Source organism: Coenobita brevimanus, chromosome 24 (genome assembly GCF_032717465.1).
Source record: "Coenobita brevimanus isolate Jiangsu-jjx chromosome 24, ASM3271746v2, whole genome shotgun sequence".
Taxonomy (NCBI): domain Eukaryota; kingdom Metazoa; phylum Arthropoda; class Malacostraca; order Decapoda; family Coenobitidae; genus Coenobita; species Coenobita brevimanus.
This window is the reverse complement of record NC_136977.1, coordinates 4924480-4952414: the sequence shown is the minus strand read 5'-3', so window position 1 is coordinate 4952414 and position 27935 is coordinate 4924480. Positions and strand designations below refer to the sequence as shown.

The 27935-nt window shown below is 43.2% G+C and overlaps 1 protein-coding gene across 1 annotated transcript in view; it reads right to left on the bottom strand.

Annotated features, from left to right (window-relative positions):
* Window positions 1-27344, bottom strand: part of myd (stromal cell derived factor mayday) — a 71713-nt gene extending 44369 nt beyond the window's left edge. Inside the window, exons 1-2 of the mRNA XM_080267583.1 lie at window positions 27269-27344; window positions 3420-3605 (exon numbers count right to left, since the gene is read on the bottom strand). Of these exons, the coding sequence (XP_080123709.1) occupies window positions 3420-3603 (184 nt within the window). The 5' untranslated portion in view covers window positions 3604-3605; window positions 27269-27344. The remainder of the gene's footprint in view (window positions 1-3419; window positions 3606-27268) is intronic.
* Between the last annotated feature and the right edge of the window lie 591 nt (window positions 27345-27935).

Sequence of the window (27935 nt, the reverse complement as noted above, 5' to 3'; positions counted from 1 at the left end):
GTTTTTTATGGCTCACCCTAACTCAATGTCACTGACACCAGTACAGTAAGGCGCTGTTCAGGGCCAGCAGCTATGAAAGCGATAATGGAATACATTATTGTTTGTATCAGTCCTCTCTCTTTCACACATACACATAAGAACAAACAAAAAAATGAGCAGTAAATGTACACTAACTCTAAGGAGCAGAAATAACTGTGCTCAGTCGGTCCGAAATATATTGGGAAGAGTGATACCGAATGAAGACTGTGGAGCTGAATGCTAACCTACCACAACATGTGGGACAAATGAGTAATTTTTCTCTGATTAGCAAACATTTTTGTTCTGTATCGTCTCTTAAAATTGTAAAACCCACAATCTTTCGTGTAAGCATACAGCCTAAAGACCTTACCAATTCAGTTCATATTCCTCTAGTTTGTCTTCTATATTTTTCTGACTATTTTGCGGGTGGTAAATTATGCTCTCCTGCTGAAAGAAACTTACTCAAAATTAGGGCACATGTAACATAAGCATGTAAACATCGGCGAATACATCTGGAGTGAAGAGAACACCTGACTGATGGGATGGTAGAGTAGGGTCGTGTAAACACAACAGTGACCTTCGTTCCCTTCCCGTAATTGTTCGCGGTTTTTTATAATGCCCTAACTCAACGTCATTGACACCGAAAAAGTGAAGTGTTGTTCAAGGCTGGCAGCTATGAAGGGGTTAATGGAATACTGTATGAAAAATTCAAAATGGGCGCGGTGCATAGCGCCGCACTCGCTTGCCAAGAGAAAACGAACTAACTCCTCTCTGGTAAACAAATTTTTGCGCACTTCTCAGTTGAGTCCACGTCCTTCCTCTCCTCACAGCCTCGCTGTACATGAGGATATTTTCGCAGCCCTTCACCTTTTCGTATTGTTTCGCCATGCCTCCCAAGTGCCCTGCATCATCTCCATTATTGGGGGAGCCTGCTGCAAGGAAGCAGCAGCACTATACTCTAATTCTGGAAAGGAAATTGGAAATTATAAGACCCCATGAGGATAGGCAGGGAGTCTCGGAGATTGGGCATGCTTTAGGCCTTGCTGTTTCCACCACTGAGACTGTGACGAAGAAAAAGGAGATGTACAAGAATATGGTCACCTCCTTCTCTAGAATTGTATACAGGTATTGCTTACTTCTTAATAGGGGGGGTAAAGTTTAGGTGGGGGTCGGAGGGGGTCCTGGGACGCATCCCCCCATTTATATGTACACAGTATTTCAATGGGGAAAATCGTTCTAATATAAGAAATTTCAAATTACAAAAGGTTTTTTGGTCCCTATCCCTTTCGTATATCGAGGACTCACTGTACGTGTATGTGCTTTGTCACCAACCCAAATGCAGCTACAGTATGGACCATATAACTTTTACCGTACTTCTCACTAAAATATTTGGAGCAAACTTACAGAACTGTTAATGACAGCAGTCATATACAAATATTTCTCTAGATATTTTGTAGTATTAGTTTATTTTCTGCTGAGAGAGAGAGAGAGAGAGAGAAATACATGCAAAATCTACAATGATGATTTAGAAAAAAAAAAAAATAATAATACAGTAATAGTAATAAAAATAAAACCTCACTTACTAAAATATTTCAGTTGCTTTTGTGGCCCTCAGCACACCTGGATATGAACCCTGCTGATCCTGCTGTCCACTGTCCTCCATTCAGAGGATAAGGAGGACACTGATGGACATTTGTAAAGCCATGCAGTAGAGCTGTCCAGTTATATCAAAGCCACCACATATGCTTCCCTCTCTAGCACCAAAAATTTCAGAGACTGCCTATCAATCTATTGCCAGACGCTTTGATCCGGTAAGGGGTGGCCACAAACAAATTGCCTCCACTGCCTTGATCCGGTAAGGGGTGGCCACAAACAAATCGCCCCCACTGCCTGCTCCCAGCTCACACCCCCCTCTCTCATATATGGTACCTCTCTACTCCATCCCTCCATCTCATCCTTGGCCTCCCCTTTCCTCACTCACATATACACTCCTCATTAGTCTCTAGCTCTCCATCCTCTCCACATGGCCAAACCACCTCAATGTGTTTCTCATAACGCTTTCTATCACATCCACATCTACACCACAACGCTCCTTTACTTCCTCATTTATCGGTCCGTCTCTCCATGTGACTCTACATGCTGCTCCCAAACAACTCATTTCAACTGCTCTCACTTCCATACGTTAGAGATGGTATCACAATACTGTCATGCAGCGACTTTTTACTTCCATGCTTGATTCCCTGTTTCTTAGCAGCACTTTCAAAGAACCAGCAACCTTTCTTCTTTGTTGTACCCTATCAAGCACTTCACCCTCTAAACTTCTATCCTTACTCATCACACTACCTAAGTACTTACATGTACTCACACTTTCCATTTCTTCCTCATCCAACATCACTGTACATCCAGTGACTTCATATCTCTCAAAGACCATAACTTTACTCTTCCCTACATTCACCTTTAGATTCCATTTCTTACACTCTCCCAAACTCATCCACCAAGCCTTGCAGCTCCCATTCGTCTCCACCTGACAGCACAATATCATCTGCAAACAACGTACAGGAGTTTCCAAACACTGCCCTCTCTCACTGGGGCCACTTCGACACCCACTGACCTACCTTGTACCTTTAATAACCCCATCCACGTACAGACTGAACAACCACAGAGACATGACACATCCATGTTTCAATCCAACCTTCAGAGTGAAAAATTCACTCAGTTCACTAACCACACATACTATAGTCTCAGCACCCTTGTATATACTCTTCAGAGCCTTCAACAACTTCCCATCCACTCCATATATTCTTCATACTTTCCACAATCCTTGTCTATCCACCCTGTCATATGCTTTCTCCAAATCCATGAAGGTTGCATACAACTTCCTCCTCTTCTCTAGAAGCTTTTCCACCAAAGATCTAAGAATAAAAATCTGATTTACACAGCCTCTTCCCTTCCTAAAACCTCCTTGTTCTTCTCCAAGTAATTCCTCTGTTATTTCCCTAATTCTGTCAAAAAGTATCCTACCATACACTTTTCCTATTACACTAGGAAGACAAATGCTCTTATGATTAACACATACTTTTCCCCCCTTTTCCTTTGTACAGGGGAATAACTATACCTGACTTCCAATCCTCCAGGACTTGACCTTCCTCCCTGACCGATCTGCACATCTTCCATATCCATTCTACTACAGTATATCTCTCCCCCAAGCATCAACATTTCACCACACAATCCATCAATTCCTAGGTCTTTCCCTAGTTTGACTTTTTTTCCACTGCTTCCACTACTTCCATCCTACTGATTTCTTCCTCTCTTCTCACCTGCCTCCTCCTCCCAGCCACTATCTTTGGCCTTAAAATTCCATGGGAACATAAACAAACTGAGGTACCTACTTTAAAACTTACATGTGTTCGACCTTAGAGGAATCTGCATCAAGAGCACAAGACCCATGACAATAACATAGGTGGCAGCAAGAGCAACCCAAACTCGGAGACGAACATGGAGCTTCATACTGCTGCCAAGCTTGACCACTAACAGCCGCACTAGTCTTACATATCTGTACTCCATGCTATCTTTCACAGCATCCATACCTGAAAAGCAAGGAAGAGAAATGGAATATTTGAAGCTTCAAACAGTTATGAAATTTATTGAAAATTTTTTAAAATGCAACTCAATCAATTTTGATAATCATTCTCAGAGACCATAGTAATTCAATGCATCATTTACAGAATACTGTATACTGGAGTGCTTCTTCATATCTTTCAAAGCACAAGTATTTGAAAACCATGGAATGGAAATCAATGTGTGGCATCATTTACATACAGAATACATGCAGTTATATCGGCATGTGCTCCACAAGCAGGATTGGATGAAGCAGGGAAAGACAGATTTTAGGATGACTTAATACATGTAGTAGGTGGTATGCGGGATGATGAGATAGTGGTTTTGGGAGGGGACTTAAATGGTCACGTAGGTGAAGCAGCACAAGGTTATGAAGGAGTACCGTACATGGGGGATGTGAGTATGGTATAAGGAATGTGGAAAGGGAAAGGATACTCAAGTTTGGGGGGGCAACGGACATGGTTGTGTAAAGAGAGAGTAGATTAATTACGTATGAGTCTGGGGGAAACAGCAGTCAGATAGATTATTTTCTGGTTAGGAGGGCTGATAGGAGGCTATTGAGGGATGTTAATGTTATAGGAAGTAAGGAGTATGTGCAGCAGCACAAACTATTGATTTGTGATATGGTGCTTAGAGAACGAGTGATGAAAAAGAGGACTTGTGTACAGACGTCGGAATAAGTTTGTTTCCTTTTCCGTGTTTGTAACACTGCTCGATGGAGAGCTATCCCCTCCTCCTCCCTTCCTCATAGTCCAACACTCCCACCGAACCCCCCCCCCAATTTTCTCTCCGACCCCATAACCCCACCCGATACCCTCCACACTCTCGCTCACAGCCAGCTAGGGGTTTCTGTAGTTCAAGCACCTCTCTCATTACCAGTAGTCCGAACAACTAATAAAGGAACAGTACAGTATATATCATAAACCAAGTTAGGAAAAGGTTTACTGTACTACACTGTGTGTAAGAGAGAGAGAGAGAGAGAGAGAGAGAGAGAGAGAGAGAGAGAGAATAAATCTGCTGTGATTAAATGTTGCTGCAGTAGACACCTCTTTTACACACACACACACACACACACACACACACACACACAGAGTGAGAGAGAGAGAGAGAGAGAGAGAGAGAGAGAAAGAAATAAATCTGCTGTGATTAAATGTTGCGGTAGTAGACACCTCTTTTACACAAACAGAGAGAGAGAGAGAGAGAGAGAGAAGAAATAAATAAATCTGCTGTGATTAAATGTTGCGGTAGTAGACACCTCTTTTACACACACACACACACACACACACACACACACACACACAGAAAGGGAGAGAGAGAGAGAGAGAGAGAGAGAGAGGAGTTACATGGAAAAATTAGGATCTTAATGACTATGCAGCCCATACTGTGGAGATATTTCTTGTTTGCCTGGGAATGCATATTCAATTCATATTTATTCTAGTGTAAGATTCTGCCGATGAATCCCTTAAACTTCTCTACTGTAGTGTTAACAACGTCCATGTTGCGTCAGTTCCATGTGGAGCAGATCTTGCACGTGAAAAAGTTTTCACGTAATTCTGCTGGTAAATTTTTTCATATACAGCTTCCAACCATGGTTGTGTGCCGAGTCTGTGTTAACAGTAAGCAACTTTTTTATGTAATGATTGTGAAACCCATTCAGATTTTAAACACTTTAATTAGCTGACCTTGTTTTCTACAAGTTTCTACTAAAAAATTCCCACAGCCCTCAGGCAAACCTGATACCTTAGTCTCCTGAACTCTTTTTAAGTCAACGAATGTCTTTTTCAAGCGACCAAAATTCCACAGCAACTCAGGAAGTGGCCATATTAAGGAGATATAGACTATGAGAACAATCTCTTATTTCCTAGAGAGAGAGAGAGAGAGAGAGAGAGAGAGAGAGAGAGACTTGGAATGGTAAGAACAATCAGGAGAAATACTGATAAAAAAAAGTGAGTGAGAGAAGAAACTTAATGAGAGAGGAAGAAAACATGCAGGTGAAAAAATGGAACAGTGTTATACGAGTGACACAGGGACTGAAGCACACACACACACACACACACACACACACACACACACACACACACATGCACACTTTCTGAATATTTGTCGACCTATCTGTTTGTGCCTGTCAGTGTACTGCCCCCTCCCCCTCTGTCTCTCTGGATCCTTTGTCTCATCCCCAGTTTCCTTTCCCCTCCTTCCCCTTTCTTTTTATAGCAATCTGCTCAGTTCCTACTTTCCTCCCTCACTCTTTCCTTTCCTTCGTCTCTCTCCCCTCTGTCACTCCCTCCTTACCTCACGCATCTTTTCTTTCTCCCTCCCTGTGTCACAACTTTGTCATACTTTTTTCATCTGTCACATATCTTAACTTTTTTTCTCCATTACTCTTTCCCTATTTCTTTACTTGTACTAAATCCATTTCCTTCACAGTTTTCTTCACCAGTAATAACTGCATGCTCTTTTTCTCTCTCCTCTCTCCGTCTTTCCCTGTCACCCGAAATCTCTTCTTTCATTCCGCTCTTCCCACTGTCTTTCCCTCTCTCCCTCCCTCCTCCTCCCCTTGTATTCCATTCTTAACATCCCCCTTCTCCTTCTTGCCCCCCCAATTAACCTATTTTCTTCCCACCCTTAATCTCTACTTTCTCTCCGCAAATTTCTCTGTTTCTCTCCCTCCCTTTTTACTTGAATGTTACATTCACTCTACTCAGCTTCAATGCTTTCATCTTATCTGGCTTAGTTCTTTCCCTGCGTCCTTGCCAGAATAACACACTTTCTTCCTCCTCCCTGTTACCTCGCCTCCTTGTTCTACTTTTTCTCATTATCGTTCTCAGTATTCCGTTCCTTAGCTCTCTTTCCCACTTTCTCCTTTTATAATCTCTATTTCTATGTTTGCTCCATTCCCCTTTTCTCTCAGATGTCTCCCCTATTGTATCTACTTCCCTGACTCCCGGCCTTTCTATTCACTTCTCTCAGCTGTCTCCCCTTTTGTCTCTACTTCCCTGACTCCCGGCCTTTCTATTCACATCTCCCTTTTCTCTTTCCCTTTCACACTGCTTGTATCTCATTTCACCTCTCACTGTCTCTTCTCCTCACTCTCTGTCGCTTTTCTTAGTTCTCGTTGTTCTCTCCTTGCCTCTCCCCTTCTTTTTTTTCTCCGTAACTGTCCTCCCATTTTTCATTTTTCCACTTGCTCTCCCCCTCCGCAAGTCGCTCCCAGTCTTTAAACTCTCTCTCTCTCTTTCTATCTCACACACACACACACACAGTGTAGTATACCTTTTCCTAACTTGGTTTATGATATATACTGTACTATTCCTTTACAAGTTGTTTGGACTACACGTAATCAGAGAGGTGCTTGAACTACAGAAACCCCTAGCTGGCTGTGAGCGAGAGTACGGAGGGTATCGCGTGGGGTTATGGGGTCAGAGAGAAAAGTGGGGGAGTTGGGCAGGAATGTGGGACTATGACGAAGGGAGAAGGAAGGGATAGCTCTCCATCGAGCAGTGTTACAAACACCTTAGTCCAAGGAAAAGGAAACGAACTTATTCCAACGTCTGTACCTAGGAGGAAAATATGGAAGCTGAAAAACCAAGTAGTAAGGGATGCCTCCTATAGCATGAGGAAGAGAGTGATGGATAAACCAGAAGCTGTAGACAGAGGCATTAATGAACAGTACAGAGCCCTCAAAAACAATCTCTTGAGAGGTACTGATGTAACATGCGGTTGGACAAGAAGACCACCAAGACATAAAGTAACTTGGTGGCAGGATGAGGGTGTAGAAGCTGCAGTTAAGGAGAAAAGAAGGCTTTTCCGGGAATGGAAGAAGGGTGGTTGCAAGGAGGAATACTTGGCTGCCAAGCATAGGGCTAGAAGAGAGGTATACAGGGTGAGGTCTGTGTCACAGAGACTTTTACTTGATAACCTAAATCATGGGGAAAGGAAAAATATGATATTTAAGGTGGCAAATCAGATGAAGAGGGATAATCAGGATATTATAGGTGAGCAGTGTGTAAAGAACGAAGAAGGAAGGGTAGTGGTGAACAGTGAGGATATTAAAGATGCATGGAGAGAACATTATAGCCATTTGTTGAATGAGGAGTTGGACTGGGACAGGGAAGGTTTGGAGCCAGCAGATCCAGTGTTTGGCCCTTGGCCTTTGATTGATGCTGCTACTGTGAGTGAGGCAATAGGCAGGATGAAGGTGGGGAAGGCAGCAGGTGTGTCTGGGTTGACTGCCGAAATGTTGAGGGGCTACAAGATACAGGGGTGAGGTTAGTCACTGACCTGATAAATTTGATTATTTATGAGTGTGTTGTCCCACATGATTGACTGAAGAGTGTAATTGTAAATGTGTATAAAGGGAAAGGTGATGCCCTGGAAGGAGGAAATTACAGAGGTATAAATCTTTTAGATCAGATAATGAAGGTAATGGAGAGAGTTTTAGAAGGTATGATTAGAGAAAGAGTGAATACTGATGAGATGCAGTTTGGGTTTATGCCAGGTAGGGGGACCACTGATGCCATATTCATTGTTCGACAGCTTCAGGAAAAATATATTGGTAGGAGAAGAGATCTGTGTTTTGTTTTTGTTGATTTGGAAAAGGCCTTTGACAGAGTCCCTAGAGAGGTGGTGAAGTGGGCAATGAGAAAGCTTGGCTTGGAGGAGTTGCTGGTTAGGGTGGTTATGGCTATGTATGTGGGTGCTCGCACCCAGGTAAGAGTGAATGGAGATTTGAGTGATGAATTTTCCGTGAATGACGGTATGCATCAGGGTCAGTTTTGAGTCCCGTGTTGTTTATCATGGTACTTGAAGCCCTCTCACGTGACTTTAGAAATGGACTCCCGTTGGAGATGTTGTATGCTGATGATTTGGTGTTGATTGCAGAGAACAAAAGGGAGGCAGAGGAAAGGTTTAGGAAGTGGAGAGATGGTATGGGGCACAAGGGCTTAAGGGTAAATGCAGATAAAACAAAAGTGATGATATCTAGAGTCAGTGGCAGTACTGTCAAAGACGAGGGAGAGTGGACATGTGCAGTTTGCCACAAGGGTGTGGGAAGTAATTCTATTTTGTGCGGTGTTAGTGATAAATGGGTGCACAAGAGATGTAATGCTATCAGAGGTACACTGCGAGATAAAGCTGATTTTATGTTGTTACATAGCCTATGATTTCATCATCCTTTGTGTAATTTTAACGCACAGTTGCTGCATGTTTGATCACGAGCGTGTTCTGCCTCAGTCCCCCCCTTCTACCGTTATAGTAGAGTAAGTCGACATCTCTGTTATACTTTGCGGGATTGTCATCTCTTTGTCCCCATGGCTTCATTTGCGCGTCCTCATTACAAGTTGTATCAAGCTCTCCTGGCCCCTATATAATGAGCTCAGTCTCTGCATCATTGCCACTTAGATCTGCTCCTCATTTTGTTCACATCTCTGTCCTCCCCTGTACAGATATTATTATTGTGAGTGCTCAAGAAATCTCCAACCATCTAGCAGCTGTGTGTAATTTGAGTATAACTGTTGTTGCATTTTTTCTTGTACTGTATAGCATAAGTTTAATTTGTAGGCTTAGTGAAGTTTGTAATTTATGTAGGGTTCTTTGTCAGTCATTTTTGATAATAGTTTGTATCTGTAATAATTTATCTGGCATTCACTGAGTATTGTCTGGTATCTCATTTTATCAGGGCTGACTTAGATAAATTTACTCTTGCTAATTTCGTGTTAATAGAGGCTATTGCAGTTAACCATATATTTAACCTGTTTATTTGCCATTACATTATCCTTATGAGTCCTGAATGTTTTATTGTTAGTTTGTGCATTAAACTTTAACTTGTAATTTTACCTAACTCTTTTGTTTTGAACCTGGAACTTTACGGGACAGTAGTGATTTTTAGTATTCTCACTTAAAGTGTACATTATCTTTCTCTGTTCCGTAACATAAATTTGGCGACCTCATATCAGGATATTCAGGATATTATCATAAGGATATTGTTTGATATTTTGTGACTGTGATATATTCATGATGGCTACTATTTCTACACTTGATGAAGCCAAAGATTTTTTGTCAAATGTGCAAACAGTGTGTGATATAGAAAACAGAACAAAGAATGAACTTAAGATTGTTGCTCAACAATTGGGAATTGCAGTTCACTCTCATCATTCTAAAGATCAAATTGTTGGCATGATTAATAAAAGCTTGTTTAATGTAACTCCTCCAAATGAGCAAACGCAGATTGAATTAGCTAAGTTACAGCTAGCCCTGCAGGAGGCTCGTGTGAAGGAAGCTGAATTTCAAGCACGTGCTAAGGAGTCTCGTGTTAAGGAAGCAAATGCTCGTATTGAAGAGGCAGAGGTACGGGCTCAGGCACAAATTGAGCTTGCCAGGATTCAGGCAGACCATGAGTATCGCATGAAACAAGGTGGAACTGGATCATCTTGCTCTGATGATTTTGATGTGGCTAAAAATGTTAAACTTGTCCCTCCTTTTAATGAATCTGATTTAACAAAGTATTTTCAGTTGTTTGAGAGGGTAGCTACAGGTTTTAATTGGCCTAAGGAGTATTGGCCAGTACTCCTTCAAACTGTTCTCACCGGTAAAGCTCAAGTAACTTATGCATCTTTGCCTCAGGATCAATCTGATAATTATGATGTAGTTAAGAGCTTGATTCTTAAGGCCTATGAGCTTGTTCCTGAAGCCTATAGAGTAAAATTTAGGACAACTTACAAGCAAGATAAGCAATCCCATGTTGAGTATGCAAAAATCAAAGAAGATCTGTTAGAGCAGTGGTTAAATTCTAAGAATGTGGATTCTGATTTTGGTAAATTTAAGCAGATGATTTTGCTGGAGGATTTCAAAAGGTGTATTAGTAAAGATGTAAGCCTATATCTTGATGAGAAAAGAATAGATAATTTGTCTGATGCTGCAGTTTTAGCTGATGAATATGTTCTCACTCACAAGAGATATTTTAGAGGAAAAAGGAAAGCTGAGAGTCAGTACGTTGCCTCTACTCAGAGTACAGGTAACAGGAAAGAGAATAAGGATGATGTTTCTCAGGAAGTAAATACCTGCTTCACCTCTAGATTTCAGAAAAGTAAATGTACTTATTGTAGTAAGCTTGGTCATACTACGGAGAGATGTTTCAGGAGACAGCGTGATGTGAACAAAAAGGAGTCTTTAAATATTCAGTCAATTGGTCTAGTGTCCACTCTTGAGAGTTCCCAGAATTCTTTAACTGAGTTAACTGAACCTGCTTTGAGGGGTAACTTAAATTCTCATGATGGAGCTCCTCTTTTGAGCAGTAACGTGGGTGACACTCTCAAGAGTTCATGTGCTAATTTCCTGTCTGATGGTTTTGTCAGTCCTCTGGACAGTAATGACAGGAAATCAGTTCAAATATATCGTGATACAGGTGCTTGCCAATCCCTTATGCTGACCAGTGTTCTAGGCTCTAATGTTAATTCCTCTGATGAAACTGTAATCTTACAAGGTGTAGGGAATAATTACTTCTCTGTCCCTCTGTGCAGAGTGAATTTAGAGTCTGGTTTTGTTAATGGTTCCGTTATGGTTGGGTTGGTTGAGACACTCCCAATGTCAGGTGTAACTTTCTTACTTGGAAATGATATTGGTGGAAGTCAAGTGTGTCCAGCTCCTCAGTTGTCTAGTGAGCCAGTGGCTGCGTCCCAGGATTGTGATGTCCCTGATGTGTTCCCTGCATGTGCTGTCACTAGGGCTAAGTCTAAAGTTACTGGTGATTTAGAGGATAATGATGATGATGATGTTATCCTAGCTGACACTTTTCTTGCTAATTTGGACCACTCACCAGATGAGGCAGTACCCCGTAGTGTTGATAATTTGTCTCGTCAAGAGTTGGTTGAGTTGCAGGTTGCTGACCCTGAGTTGAAAGGTCTAGCTAACTCTGCTTACGGTGAAGAAGAGTCAGCCGGTGCTTCTACTTGTTATTATGTAAAGTCAGGAGTACTTATGAGGAATTGGAGACCCCCAACAGCATCAGCCGACTGTGAATGGGAGGTTGTACATCAAGTTGTCATCCCTCGTGTTTGTAGGCAGGATATCATTCGAGTGGCTCATGATACCAGTTTGGCGGGACACCTTGGAGTGAGGAAGACTGTGGCACGCATTTTGAAACACTTCTACTGGCCAGGTATCTTCAGGGATGTTTCCTGGTATTATAAGTCTTGTCACACCTGTCAAGTTGTGGGGAAGTGTAATCAGACCGAAAAGGTTGCACCTCTAGTTCCCATTCCTCCTTTTGAGCCGCCTTTCACCCGTGTGTTGGTGGATATTGTGGGCCCTCTTCCTAAGACTTCTTCAGGATTTTCTTATGTGTTGACCATGATTGATATGGCTACTCGTTATCCTGAAGCCATTCCACTTAGAAACATCTCAGCAAAGAACGTGGTTAAGGAAATGCTAGGGTTCTTCACAAAGTTTGGTCTGCCCAAGGAGGTACAGTCAGACCGGGGAAGTAATTTCATGTCAAATGTTTTCAAGCAGTCTCTGAAAGAGTTGGGCATCACCCAGATCACGTCTTCAGCTTACCATCCCCAGACCCAAGGAGCGTTGGAGAGATATCATCAAACACTCAAATCGATGCTCAAGAAATACTGTTTGGAACATCAGAAAGACTGGGATAAAGGTCTTCCATTTGTTGTGTTTGCCGCAAGAGAATCTCCAAATGAATCACTGGGCTTCTCACCTTTTGAACTACTGTTTGGCCATGAAGTAAGAGGACCCCTTAAGCTACTCAAGGAATGCTGGCTGTCGGAGGAAGATGACGTCAACCTGCTGGAGTATGTGATGAATTTCAAAGAACGGCTGTCCACTGCTTTACAGCTGGCGAGAGAGAATTTAGGAGCTGCTCAGGAGAAGATGAAGACTTGGTATGATAAGAAGTCCAGGTTACGCCACTTTCAGCCAGGAGATCAGGTTTTGATTCTGCTACCAGTTCATGGGCAACCTCTTCAAGCCAAGTTTAGTGGCCCTTATTTCGTGGAGAAGAGACTCAGTGATGTCAGCTATGTCATCGCCACACCAGATCGTAGAAAGAGCAAGCAACTATGTCACATCAACATGCTAAAGTTATATCACAAGCGGGATGAAAATAATCCAGTCTGCACTGTAGCTGTTCCACCCGAGTCTGCAAGTGAAGCTCTCCCATGCAGTATGAGCCTGAGTGATAGTTTGGGGAAGAATCCTGATATCATGAATGATCTCCAGACTGAGCTTTCTCATCTACCACCCAAGGAAAGGCAGGAGTTTTCGGCATTACTGCAGGAGTACCCGCAAGTGTTCCGTGCCACTCCAGGAAGAACCACTGTGTTGATGCATGATGTCGATGTTGGAGACGCAAAGCCAATTAAATTGCCTCCCTTACCGTGTGAACCCAGTGAAAGTTCCTCTCATCCAGAAGGAGCTTGGCTACCTGTTGGACCACAAGATGATTGAGCCCTGTCAGAGCGAGTGGAGTTCTCCTGTCACTCTAGTCCCTAAGCCAGGTGGGTCACAGAGGCTTTGCATCGACTACAGACGTGTTAATCAGATAACCAAAACAGACACTTACCCTCTCCCTCGTGTGGAAGATTGCATAGACAAGATCGGAAAGGCTAGGTACATAAGTAAGTTTGATTTGTTAAAGGGATACTGGCAAGTACCTATGACTGAACGTGCTAGGGAGATCTCATTTTTTGTAACATTAGGAAAGACCTTTGCATGGTCTGTAATGCCATATACAGATTGTTTTAGAGTAATAAGAAATTTCCTTTGTAAATTTCTTTTTTTCTTTGTGGGGAGGTGTTACATAGCCTATGATTTCATCATCCTTTGTGTAATTTTAACGCACAGTTGCTGCATGTTTGATCACGAGCGTGTTCTGCCTCAGTCCCCCCTTCTACCGTTATAGTAGAGTAAGTCGACATCTCTGTTATACTTTGCGGGATTGTCATCTCTTTGTCCCCATGGCTTCATTTGCGCGTCCTCATTACAAGTTGTATCAAGCTCTCCTGGCCCCTATATAATGAGCTCAGTCTCTGCATCATTGCCACTTAGATCTGCTCCTCATTTTGTTCACATCTCTGTCCTCCCCTGTACAGATATTATTATTGTGAGTGCTCAAGAAATCTCCAACCATCTAGCAGCTGTGTGTAATTTGAGTATAACTGTTGTTGCATTTTTTCTTGTACTGTATAGCATAAGTTTAATTTGTAGGCTTAGTGAAGTTTGTAATTTATGTAGGGTTCTTTGTCAGTCATTTTTGATAATAGTTTGTATCTGTAATAATTTATCTGGCATTCACTGAGTATTGTCTGGTATCTCATTTTATCAGGGCTGACTTAGATAAATTTACTCTTGCTAATTTCGTGTTAATAGAGGCTATTGCAGTTAACCATATATTTAACCTGTTTATTTGCCATTACATTATCCTTATGAGTCCTGAATGTTTTATTGTTAGTTTGTGCATTAAACTTTAACTTGTAATTTTACCTAACTCTTTTGTTTTGAACCTGGAACTTTACGGGACAGTAGTGATTTTTAGTATTCTCACTTAAAGTGTACATTATCTTTCTCTGTTCCGTAACAATGTGTATGGCGTGTCGGGGAGAGCAGGTGGTAATTGTCAGGCGTGACAGGATTGAGCTTGCTGATGAATCTCTTGAGTGTGTGGAAGAGTTTTGTTATTTGGGAGACATGTTGTGTGCTGGAGGTGGAGCTGGAGCTAGCTCTGTGGCTAGGGTGAGAAGTGGTTGGAAGAAGTTCAGGGAGCTCTTGCCTCTTCTGACATTGAGAGGGCTCTCCCTACGTGTTAAGGGGTCTTTGTATGCAGCATGTGTTAGGAGTGTAATGCTGTACGGTAGTGAGACCCGGGCAGTAAAGGAGGAGGATATTCACCGGCTCAAACGTACAGAAATAACAATGATTAGGTGGATGTGCAGTGCGTCCCTGCATGTAAGGTCCGAGGGGGCTGGGTTTACGATGGAAGAGTTGAGAGGTAGGATGGAACTGGAGTGTATTGGTGTTGTGATGAGGAGAGGTAGATTAAGATGGTTTGGACATGTGGAGAGGATGGGGGATGATAATTGGGTGAGGAAGGTGAGAAGTGTTAATATTGGGGGTGGGGTTATGAGGGGTAGACCGAGAAAGACACGGGACAAGGTCACTAAGTGTGACCCCAGGGTTAAGGGACTGAACAGGGAGGCTGCAATGGATCGTGCAGCGTGGAAAGCCGCCATTAGGTGACCAAGGCCGACGCATGCAAGCATGTTGGAGCCTTTAAAAACAAAACAAAACAAAACAAAAATTTTGTGTTTACTGGTAATTTAACTGTTAATAAAAAATCAGGATTCAGAGAAAAACTTGCTAAAGTTAGTGGAAGTGTTTTGCCTTTAGCTTGACAACTCGCCTTGACAGACTAGGCAAGAGGAGGCATCACTGGCTGCAATATGATGTAATATGAAAATACATTTATCTGCACTGTAAATCAATATTTATGCAAAACAGAAGTTTGGATGGGGTAATAAAAGAGGTACAAGGTAGGGTAGTGGATGTTGGAGTGGCCCTGGTGAGAGAGGATAGCGTTTGGAAACTCCCTGTACTGTTGTCTGCAGATGATACTGTGTTGTTGAGTGAAGACGAAGGGGAGCTGCAAGGCTTGGTGGATGAGTTTGGGAGAGTGTGTAAGAAACGGAATCTGAAGGTGAATGTAGGGAAGAGTAAAGTGATGGTCTTTGAGAGAGGTGAAGTCAGTGAATGTACAGCGAGGTTGGATGGTGAGGAATTGGAAAATGTGAGTACGTTTAAGTACTTGGGTAGTGTGATGAGTAAGGATGGAGGTGTGGAGGGTGAAGTGCTTGAAAGGGTACAGCAGGGAAGAAAGGTTGCTGGTTCTTTGAAAGCAGTGATAAGAAACAGGGAAGTGAGCATGGAAGTGAAAAAGTTACTACATGACACTATTGTGATACCAACTCTAACGTACGGAAGTGAAGCCTGGACGTTGTTGGAAGGACACAAGTCAAGAGTGAGAGCAGTGGAAATGAGTTATCTAAGAGGAGCCTGTGGAGTCACATGGAGAGATAGGCTGACGAATGAGGATATAAAGGAACGTTGTGGTGTTGATGTGGATGTGATAGGGAGTGTTATGAGGAACACACTGAGGTGGTTTGGCCATGTGGAGAGGATGGAGGGTGAAAGACTAACGAAGAGAGTGTATGTGAGTGAGGTGGAGGGGGGAAGAGGGAGGGGGAGGCCGAGGATGAGATGGAGGGATGGGGTGGAGAGGTATATGAGAGAGGGGGGTGTGAGTTGGGAGCAGGGCAGTGAAATGGCGGGGGACAGGGCGACTTGGAGGCGATTTGTTTGTGGCCACCCCAAACGGGATTGAGGCGTCTGGCAATAGATAGATAGATAGAAGTTTGTCAAGGAATGTTGGTGATGTAAAGGGGAAATACCCACTAACTTTGGTACGTTTTCACTCTGAATCCTGATTTTTTTTTTTATTGATAGTTAAATTAAGCACATTTTTAAAAACCAGATTTCAGATAATTAGGTGTGTGCTAACCTATAAACTAAAAAAAAATTATGATACTTTCCTATTAAAAGTGTCGACTTGGTATATGACTGCTGATTCGGTATTTTGTTGCCCCGGTGATTTTGGGAGGGGACTTAAATGGTCATGTAGGTGAAGCAGCACAAGGTTATGAAGGAGTGCATGGGGGATGTGCATATGGTCTAAGGAATGCAGAAGGGGAAAGGATACTCGAGTTTGGGGAGGCAACGGACATGATTGTGTGCAACACATATTTTAGGAAAAGAGACAGTAGGTTAATTACATATGAGTCTGGGGGAAATAGCAGTCAGATAGATTATTTTCTGGTTAGGAGGGCCGATAGGAGGTTAGTGAGGGATGTTAAAGTTATAGGAAGTGAGGAGTGTGTGCAGCAGCACAAACTATTGATTTGTGATATGGTGCTTAAAGAACAAGTGATGAAAAAGAGGACTTATGTACCTAGGAGGAAAATATGGAAGCTGAAAAACCAAGTAGTAAGGGATGCCTTCTATAGCGAGTTGAGGAGAGTGGTGGCTGAGCAGGGAGCTGTAGACAGAGACGTTAATGAACAGTACAGAGCCCTCAAGAACAATTTCTTGAGAGTTACTGATGTAACATGCGGCTGGACAAGAGGACCACCAAGACATAAAGTAACTTGGTGGTGGGATGAGGGTGTAGAAGCTGCAATTAAGGAGAAAAGAAGGCTTTTCCGGGAATGGAAGAAGGGTGGTAGCAAAGAGGAATATTTGGTTGCCAAGCGTAGGGCTAGGAGAGAGGTATACAGGGCAAAGTCTGAGTCACAGAGACAATTACTTGATAACCTAAATCATGGGGAAAGGAAAAATATATTTAGGGTGGCAGGTCAGGTGAAGAGGGATAATCGGGATATCATAGGTGAGCAGTGTGTGAAGAATGATGAAGGAAGGGTAGTGGTGAACAGTGAGGATATTAAAGATGCATGGAGAGAGCATTATAACCGGTTGTTGAATGAGGAGTTTGACTGGGACAGGGAAGGTTTGGAGCCAGCAGATCCAGTGTCTGGCCCTTGGCCTTTGATTGATACTGCTACTGTGAGTGAGGCAATAAGCAGGATGAGGGTGGGGAAGGCAGCAGGTGTGTCTGGGTTGACTGCCGAAATGTTGAAGGCCTCAGGAGATATAGGGGTGTGGTTAGTCACTGACCTGATAAACAGGATTATTTATGAGTGTGTTGTCCCAGATGATTGGCTGAAGAGTGTAATTGTAAATGTGTATAAAGGGAAGGGTGATGCCCTGGATAGAGGAAATTATAGAGGTATAAAGCTTTTAGATCAGATAATGAAGGTAATGGAGAGAGTTTTAGAAGGTATGATTAGAGAAAGAGTGAATATTGATGAGATGCAGTTTGGGTTTATGCCAGGTAGGGGGACCACTGATGCCATATTCATTGTTCGACAGCTTCAGGAAAAATATATTGGTAGGAGAAGGGATCTTTATTTTGTTTTTGTTGAATTGGAAAAGGCCTTTGACAGAGTCCCTAGAGAGGTGGTGAAGTGGGCAATGAGAAAGCTTGGCTTGGAGGAGTGGCTGGTTAGGGTGGTTATGGCCATGTATGTGGGTGCTCACACCCAGGTGAGAGTGAATGGAGATTTGAGTGATGAGTTTTCCGTGAATGTTGGTGTGCATCAGGGGCCAGTCTTGAGTCCCTTGTTGTTTATCATGGTACTTGAAGCCCTTTCACGTGACTTTAGAAACGGACTCCCGTGGGAGTTGTTGTATGCTGATGATTTGGTGTTGATTGCAGAGAATGAAAGGGAGGCGGAGGAAAGGTTTAGGAAGTGGACAGATGGTATGGGGCAAAAGGGTTTAAGGGTAAATGCAGATAAAACAAAAGTGATGATATCTAAGGTTGGTGGCGGTACTGTCAAAGATGAGGGAGAGTGGCCATGTGCAGTTTGCCACAAGGGCGTGGGAAGTAATTCCATCTTGTGCGGTGTGTGTGATAAATGGGTGCATAAGAGATGTAGTGGTATCAGAGGTAGACTGCGAGATAATGCTGATTTTATGTGTACGGCTTGCCGGGGTGAGCAGGTGGAGATCGTCAGACGTGAAAGGATTGAACTTGCTGGTGAATCTCTTGAGTGTGTGGAAGAGTTTTGTTATTTGGGAGACATGTTGTGTGCTGGAGGTGGGGCTGGAGCTAGCTCTGTGGCTAGGGTGAGAAGTGGTTGGAAGAAGTTCAGGGAGCTCTTGCCTCTCCTGACATTGAGAGGGCTCTCCCTACGTGCTAAGGGGTCTTTGTATGCAGCATGTGTTAGGAGTGTAATGCTGTATGGCAGTGAGACCTGGGCAGTGAAGGAGGAAGACATTCGCCGGCTCAGACGTACAGAAATGACAATGATTAGGTGGATGTGCAGTGCGTCCCTGCGTCCAAGGCCTGGAGGGGCTGGGTTTACAATGGAAGAGTTGAGAGGTAGGATGGGACTGGAGTGTATTGGTGTTGTGATGAGGAGAGGTAGATTGAGGTGGTTTGGACATGTGGAGAGGATGGGGGATGATAATTGAGTGAGAAAGGTGAGAAGTGTTAATATTGGGGGTGGGGTTATGAGGGGTAGACCGAGAAAGACATGGGATGAGGTCATTAAGTGTGACCTTAGGGTTAAGGGCCTGAACAGGGAGGCTTCAATGGATCGTGCAGCGTGGAGAGCCGCCATTAGGTGACCAAGGCCGACACATGCAAGCATGTTGGAGCCTTTAAAAACGAAGAAAACGAAGAAGGTATACAAATGGTAAACTGGAACATATGTATACATATCTCAGTCATGTTTAACTAACTTTAAATTAAACTTGAATATGTCAATAGTCTTCATCTTGACAGAAAGAATAAGCATTACTGCCAGATTTTTTGGCTGTATAAAAAAAAAAAAAAAAAAAAAAAAAAAAAAATTTGCCTAAAATTCACATAATGAGATTTGTATAGTGCTCACCTGAACGTGTCTAATGGGGGAGTAAAAAAGATTCTTCTTATAGTGACCCCATCTCCATTCCCTATAGTTATTTCACTGACATATGATCATCATATATGATCATCCCATCAGGATTTAAATATTCATAAATTATTGGCTGTTACTACTTCATCTGGCAGGCCATTCCAATGTTGAATTACTCTCACAGAGAAGGCATTGACTTTTAATTCAGTTTGCCAATGAGCTGGCTGTTCCAATTTGTAGTTATGTTCCCTCCGAGAATTAATTTAAAAGTCTCGATTCAGTCATTTCTGAGAGAATTCAGTAATTTCCTGCTGATCTGGTAATTCCTTGCTGATTTGTCACATCATCAATCAAGTAAAAAGCCAGAATAACACTGTAGGCTGTTCCTCATGTATAGTTCATTATCGCTGAGGACTGCATTCAGTAACGAATTACAAGTCCACTCTCATCTGACTTGAGGTTCCAAATGTTTTTCCTGATTATATTTTGTGTGATTTATGTGATTCTGATATTCTTTTCTATCACACTGACATCTAGCCTAACTTAGGGGGCTCTGCTCTCCCCAATCCCCCCGAAGTTTATTAACAATCTCTGACTACTGGTAATTTGCATACCCATACGAGATGCCACAAAAGATAAGTCATTTTTGTTGATGACTACTTCAAACTGGAAGCAAAAATTTATAGAGTAAAATACTGTTGAGAAGCAGTATTTGCTGGACAGGAAGTACTGGAAGGTTCTCAGTATTTCTCGTATTTTTCAGATACAAGTGAGAGTTGCCAGTTAGCCTGCTATTTGTGAGTGGAGGTATTTTGTAAAGTTATGCATTAAATCTTATGCTCTTTTTCTCTATAATGTTTTTATTTATGTGTTTGTTAAATTATGTAATTTTATCTCAGTTTGTATGTTAAAGCATTTAGAGTGTTATGTAATGTATGAAACCTCTGGATATTTTGGATGTCTTCAAGCTGTTAACTTGCTTCTCCGAGAATGAAGTAGATAATTTTACTATAAAGGGAGCTTATATAAGGATGGGGAAAGGGCTAGAGGAGTTTCGGTTCAGTCTGAGTTTAGTTCAGTGTCAGTACAGATTGTATAGCTCCGGTACAGTACTTGTGAAAACAGTGAAGTGTATGTGGCAAACATTAATTGTAATTATCTGGAAAATAAAGACAGCGAACTTAAGAAGCCAGTGTTTATTTACAATGCCTGAGCTGATCTCGCTGCTGCACACTGTAAGGCTGACCATGAGAACAACTCACTGCGCATGTCCTTCCTATATGTACTGAACTACAGCTGTTGAAGCATGTGGCAGTGTGGGACAGGGAAATAACAGTGGTGTCAGGAGTCTGGATCATTAGCAAAGTGCTAAAGTCAAACCTTCGAATGGAAGTAGAAAGTGTACAGACAAGAGGCCAAGCTAGGCAAGAGGAGGCATCACTGGCTGCAATTATGAAGCCATTACAAGCACAATGTGTATAACTACTGGCACAGAATGAAGGACAGAAAAAACTCAAAGAACAATAACAGGCCCAAAAGTGAAGGACAGAAAGAACTCAAAGAACAATTACAGGCCTAAAAAGAAGGACAGAAAGAACTCACAGAACAATTACAGGCCCAAAGCGAAGAACAGAAAGAGCTCAGGAATGAAATCAAAGAACAATTATTACACGCATACAGGAGCAACAGTGGGAGTTACAACTGATGATGCAAGAACAGCTAGATGCTTTCATGGAGAAAATGAAGGAAGAAGAACAACAGCTGAAGGAGGAAGTATACGATGAGCCACAGAAGCAGAAGTGTGAGGTAAGCATAATGTGATGGAGTGCTGACAGCATCTAGACAACCTATTAAAAGATAATTAGTGAGAGAATTAAGGCTGTAGAGAAATCTTGTGCTGCTGGGCCTGAGATTATTGTACAGGGAGCATATGAATATAATGGACAGTGTAGGCTATGGTGAATCTGGACAAATACCAAGCATTTAAACGCAGCATTACAGGGTTGAATAATCAGAATGTAGGAGTTTTAAATCATGGGCTTAATTATGAAGCCCCAGTTTTTAGGCCCAAAACCAGTGAAGTGCATGGCTATAATGGGGGTCCAATTAAAAAGAAACTTCAGGAATTTGATGGCAAAGCATCTTGAGAAGCTTACTGTAAGCAGTTTGTGTTATTTGCAAATCAGAATGGTTGGGATGATAGGCAGAGGGTAGTACAGTTTGCTACTAGCCTCATGGGTGCAGCAATGGAAATCCTGGGCCAGATGTCAGTAGAGGGGAGGAACACTTATCAGTCCTAAGTAGAAGTACTGGGGCACAGATACGGGGCCATACTGAGGTTTACAGAGCAAGATTTTGGAGCTATGTATGGGCTTGAGGCGAATCATTAAAGCAGCTTGCTCATGACCTGGAGAGAATGGCATACAAGGCCTGGTGGCTATTCTTCTGAGGGACCACTTCATTGATGCTCTTGATAGTGCAGAGTTGAAAGTGCAAGTGAAGTGGGCACAACACAGAAGCATGTAAGAAGCACTAGCCAGGGCTCTGGAATTTGAGTCCTATGTTAGGTCCAGTACATCCACTATTCAGGCAAGTTGTGGTGCGGCATTCAAGGCAAGAAAGGAGCAGGTACGTGAAGCATTTGAAGGAAGTTGCTGGTAATGAAAAGCCAGGACATAGGAAAGACGACTGCTACAAGTGGAAGAGGGAACAGGAGAAGACCGAAGGAGGATGCTGGTTCTGCAGGAAGCCAGAACACAAACAGGAGGATTGTTACAAATGGAAGAAGGCGCAAGAAGAGAGCAGTGCGGGGAAATCTATGACTGTAACAACAGGGTGTTGGACATGTGGTGAGGTGAGGCACTTCAGTTATGAGTGTCCAAAGAAGAAAAAATAGAATAAGAAGAAGGCTGCAGAAGACCATAAAGAGGCAGAAAACTAGCGGTGGCTGGTGTTAGGGGACAACCACCAGCCGGCTTTTACCAAGCTGTCCCACCACCGAGAAAATGCAAAAGAACTGCGATCGACAACGTGCAAGTGGACGGCAAGAATTGTTCCCTAGTGATTGATTCAGCCTCAGAGCAGACTTTTGTGAGGCCTGATGTGTCACATCATTGGTATCTGTCTGAGTCATCAGAACAATTGTGTGGCGTAACTGGGCACCGCACAGAACTGGGGGTACCCCTATGTGTCCAGACTGAAGTGGCACGGCAAGAGGCCATGCTTCCAGTCTATGTAGCCGCGATGAAGGATCCTTGCCTTCTTGGTCTGGACTATCTGATACTCATGCGATGTGAGCTGGACTTCTGCTCCGTGAAGCTGAAGGTTCGAGTAAAGTCAGTTCCTGTCACGGAAGAGAGACATATCAGTTCTGGTGGCAGGTGAGGGCGCTATTGCTCCAGTGCAAGGTGAATGGCTCTTTTGACAGCTGTCTAGGGGTAGTGAAGCCTGATGTGCAGTGCAAGATGAAGGCTGGAATGATGGTGGGGAGAACTTGGTGGAAACCGGTGCAGGTGAAGTGCCAGTTGTGGCGGCCAATTTCTCCTGTGAGCCACAGAAGATCAAGGGAGAAATTGTGGGACTGTGCCAGGCTGTGGACCCTGAGTGGCATCAGAGGAAGGCCTGTAAAAGGAATGTAGTCAAAGAAGATGGATGACTCACAAGTGCTGAAGTTGAGGCAGTTGCTGACGAAGTTTGCTGATGTCTACCACTGGAGACCTAGACCTGGGGTGCACTGATCTGGTGGAGCATTGTATGGACACCGGAGTATCCCTGCCTAATTAAACAGCCAGCGTAGAGGATGACGCCAGCCCAACGGCAAGAAATGGAGAAGGTGATGGAAAATCTACAAAGTCAAGGAGTAACAGAAAAGTCCAGCAGTCCTTGGACATCAGCAGTGGTTCTGGTGAGGAAGAAGGATGGCTCAGTATGGTGCTATGTGGATTATCGAGACCTGAATGAAGTGACAGTAAAGGATGTGTACCGGTACCCCTTGCCAAGGACTGATGACACGCTGGATGCTCTGTCAGGTGCCAAGTGCTTCTCCACCCTTGATATGAAAGCAGGATACCACCAGGTCAAGGTTGCAGTGAAGGACAAGGAGAAAATAGCCTTTTCATATGAGCGGGGCTTATGGCAGTTTAAAGTGATGCCATTTGGCCTATGCAATGCCCCAGCTACTTTTGAGCATCTCACGGACCATGTACTGGAAGGTCTGTACTGGTAGACAGCTCTCATCTATCTGGATGATGTAATTGTGTTTGGACAGACTTTTGACCAGGGACTGCAGAGGCTGTCAGAGATGTTTAACAGAATCTGAGCATCACACCTCAAGCTGAACCCCAAGAAGTGCTACTTGTTCCAGAAGAAAGTGAAGTACTGTACCTGGGACACATTGTAGGTGAGGGTGGCATCCATACTGATCCAGAGAAGGTGGCAGATGTTAAAAACTGGCCGGTTCCACCTTGTGTGAAGGGCTACAGAGTTTCCTGGGTTTGTGTACCTACTACCGGCGTTTTGTCAACGACTTTGCAACGATAGCTGCACCTCCACACAAGTTGTTGGGGAAGAGACAGAAGTTTACATGGACTGCAGTGACTCAGAAGGCCTTCGATGAACTCAAGCATGTGTTGGCAAGCTCTCCAGTATTGCTGTACCCAGATCAAGAGTCAGCCGTCCATCCTGGAATGTGATGCCGGTGACCATGGTATTGATGGAGTCCTGTTGCAGAAGAAGGACAAAAAGGAGTATGTGGTGGCGCATTACAGCAAGAAGCTTAGCCCACTGGAGCTCTTGGCAGTAACAATGAGCCATGACTTCTTCCATCCCTACTTGTATAGGTCCTACTTCATCATCAGGACAGACCATGCAGCACTCAAATGGCTGAAGATGTTAAAGAATCCAGAAGGACAACTGGCATGCTGGCTCGGGAAGCTGGACCAGCACAACTATGATGTGCAGCATCGTCCTGGGTGGGTACATGGCAATGCCGCCAGTCTGAGTCGTCGGCCTTGTGACTCAAAGTGCCGGCAGTGTAGTAAAAAAGAAGATTGTAACAAGAAATGCAGTCATACTGCAATGACCGTGCCAGAGTCAGCTGAAGAAGACCTGAAGAGGTTGCACATGCAGGATGCAGATTAACAACCAGTGCTGCAGCGTAGTACAGTGCGACCACCTTGAGAAGAGATACTGGAGTCAATGGGACCTTTTTCGTTTGAACAATGGACTACTGGAGCTTCAGTGGGAGACACCCGATGGCCTCAGCAAGTATTGGCAACAGGTGGTTCTGAAGAAAATGAGGTCCGAGATCTTGGATGATCCCCATAACCAGATCACTAGTGGGCACCTGGGAGCGAAGAAACTTGAAGTCGGCTGCGACAGAGGTTCTACTGGACTGGTATCCAGCAGGATGTTGAAGAATGGTGTTGGGCCTGTGATGTATGCTGTACCAAGAAAGGACCCAAGAAACATGGTTGTGCCCCTCTTCACCTGTGCCTTTTGGGTGCACTGATGGAACGAGTCGCGGTGGACATTGCTGGACCTCTGCCACTCACTGAAATAGGAAACTGGCATATATGAGTTGTCATGGACTACTTCACAAAGTGGCCAGAAGCCTTTGTCATTCCCGATCAAGAGGCTGCAACTGTTGCTCAGGTGTCGGTTGACCAGTTTTTGTCATTTTGGGATGCCACAAGAACTACATTCAGACCAGGGAAGAAACGTCGAGTCTGCTGTGTTCTGTGAGTGCCGTAAATTACTAGGGATCAAGAAGACCAGGACAACCCCACTAAGGCCACAGTCAGATGAGATGGTGGAGAAATCCAGCTGGACCCTGGGACAAGACCTGGCCAAGTACTGCACGAGGGACAAATCGAATGGGACCAGAAATTACCTGCGTTGCTGATGGCATATCAGTCTGCATCCCATGAGTCTACCGGCTACACCCCAGCAAAACTAATGCTGGGTCATGAGTTGTGTTTACCCGTTGGCTTGAAAATGGGAAGACCACCTGGTGAAGAGCTGCCTACATACACCTCCACCTACATGAAGCATCTTCAGGAAAGGCTGGCTGAGGGACATCATCAAGTGTGAGGAGCCCTGAAGTTTTCCGAAGACATGATGAAGCTCAAGTATGATGCCAAGGCAAATGAGGTGAGCTTCAAGGATGATGACCAAGTTTGGTTATACAATCCTCAGAGGAAGAAGGGACAGTCACCGAAGCTGCACAGCCCGTGGGACGGACCTTACACTGCGTTGGACCACCTGTCACACATAACATCCTGGATTTGGGGAGGCAGGATATCTCGCCCAAAGGTGATACACATAAATTGTCCGTGGTAGTGCCACGGGCCAGGTCAGAACAGCTGGGACGTCTTGTGCACTCCTGCAGCCAAGGATGTTGAGGGGGACCACAGAAATGAAGTACAAGAGGATGGTGACAGTTTCCCAAGAGAAAAGTGCATCAGGAAGAGGAACAAGACATTCCACGAGAAGTGGACTGTGTGGTGTGTGGAGGAGCAGGGACGTTGTTGGAAGCAGCATAGGAGAAGACCTGATAAGTTGAAGGATTATTTTGTGCATAATTAAATGTTCAGGTTTGGATTAAGGATTACCTATGTTTGAATACATTGTGTAGTTTTGTTGGGATAACAAAGGACTAGGGAGGAGGAAGTCTTGAGAAGCAGGATTTGCTGGATAGGAAGTACTGGAAGGTTCTCAGTATTTCTTGTATTTTTCAGTTACGAGTGAGAGTTGCCAGTTAGCCTGCTATCTATGAGCATAGGTATTCTGTAAAGTTATGCATTAGATTTTCTGCTCTTTTTCTCTATAATGTTTTTATTTATATGTTTGTTAAATTATGTAATTTTTATCTCAGTTTGTATGCTAAAGCATTTAGAGTGTTATATAAGAAAACCCTGGATATTTTTGCATGTCTTCGAGTTGGTAACTTGCTTTCGGACAATGCAGTACACCATTCTTGTTTAAATGGAACTTATATAAGGATGAGGAAGAGGCTAGAGGAGTTTCAGTTCAGTCTGAGTTTAGTTCAGTGTCAATGAAGATTGAACAGCTCCGGGACTTGTGAAAACAGTGAATTAAAGTTGGCAAGCATTGTGTAATTATTTGGAAAAGAAAGACAGTGAACTTAAGAAGCCAGTGTTTATTTACAATTCCTGAGCTGATTTAGTTGCTGTACACCGTAAGGCTGACCATATGAACAACTCACTGGGCAACGTCCTTCCTATACTGAACTACTGCTGTTGGAGCCTGTGGCAGTGTGGGACGAGGAGGTAACAAGACACTTTACTTTAAGTAGTGAAAGCACCTTACCATACCAAATTAGTCCTTCCTAACAGTCTGTTATATTTTTCTGATTATTTCTAGGGTGGTAAATAAACGTTTCTTGTTAAAAATATTTCACCATTGTTTTAATCTATGCACTGCCATGACAACTCTTGATTTGTCAGTGTAATGGTGGAAGGGGCTGCCCTAACCTAAGTTTAACTAAACCAAAACTACCTTAACTGTACCTAATAATTCAGCAACCTAACGTAACCTAACCCAACCTCCTGTTGGGAAATTGGGATACAAAATCCACCTTTGAGTACATTAAATTTCTTCCATTATACTGGAAAAAAACAACCGTAGGTATGGCTTAAGGAACTTGATGATAATAACACGGGGGGAAAGTATATGGCAAAAGGGTACTTAACCAACCAAGAAATAGTCAGAAAAATACACAAAACAAACATGAGGAATAACATTTGAATTGGTTAGGTCTTTCCGCTGCTTATAGTGTACATTTACCCATTACCATTTAGAAAACCTCCAAGATTTGGTTTGTAAACTATTTCTAAGCCATTTGATTTCAATACATTCAGCTTGCATAAAACACTGCGACACTTCGAAATGTGGTAACATCAGGAATGTAGTAACTGAAAACATTAGCTGGCAAACTGAAATCTATCTATCTACTGCCAGACGCCTAATGACACAAACTGCAGATGTAACACTTCAAAACATGAGTTTCTGAAAAAAATGACAATTGTTTAGCTTTTCTTACATTCTGGTATCCCTCTACATTACTAAAAGCATCCACTCAAGTAACTTACAAGAGCTGTCTAAGTTGATGCGGGCAGACTGCACGGTGAATGGAAAGTTGAAACATCCTGCATTAGCCTCACTTTCACCACAATCACGCTACAACTTCGCACGTCGCCAGTTCGGTCTGTTTACTAAACTAAAAAATAAAAATAAAAAAATAATGCTACTTTTATGTTGTGGGGGGGGCGAGCTAAACGGCTAAAGTGTCGAATATACGTTTTCTAGGCCAATCATATGATTATCTTGATAAAATGTACCGAATGAGCGATAAGATAGCACCACAGCTCTACATTTATAGAGCTCAGTGGATAGCACTAGCAAAAGGAGGAAAAGGATAGCAAGTGTCTGAGAATGTAAATAAACATGTCTGAATGTAGTGCCTGTTAGTATTGTGGTATATTGATTAACCATGCGATTTGTTCAGTCACCGTCAAAACTTGAGAGTTTCTGTACTTAGCAGTTAGCAGGACTGGATCAAATATTTTATTTTTTAGAGGTCAGATTCAAATACTTTTGAAGTTATGATATATGGGCACAAGTCCCGGGTAGCCGCGCGCCCCCACTCCCCGGAACCGATAAGACCCGTACACCTCAGCCCGGGCGCACTACCTTCTCGCCAGCCCAGCCTGCGTCAGGATCGTGGTGGAGCTGAATCCTACGCTCCTTACAGCCCCA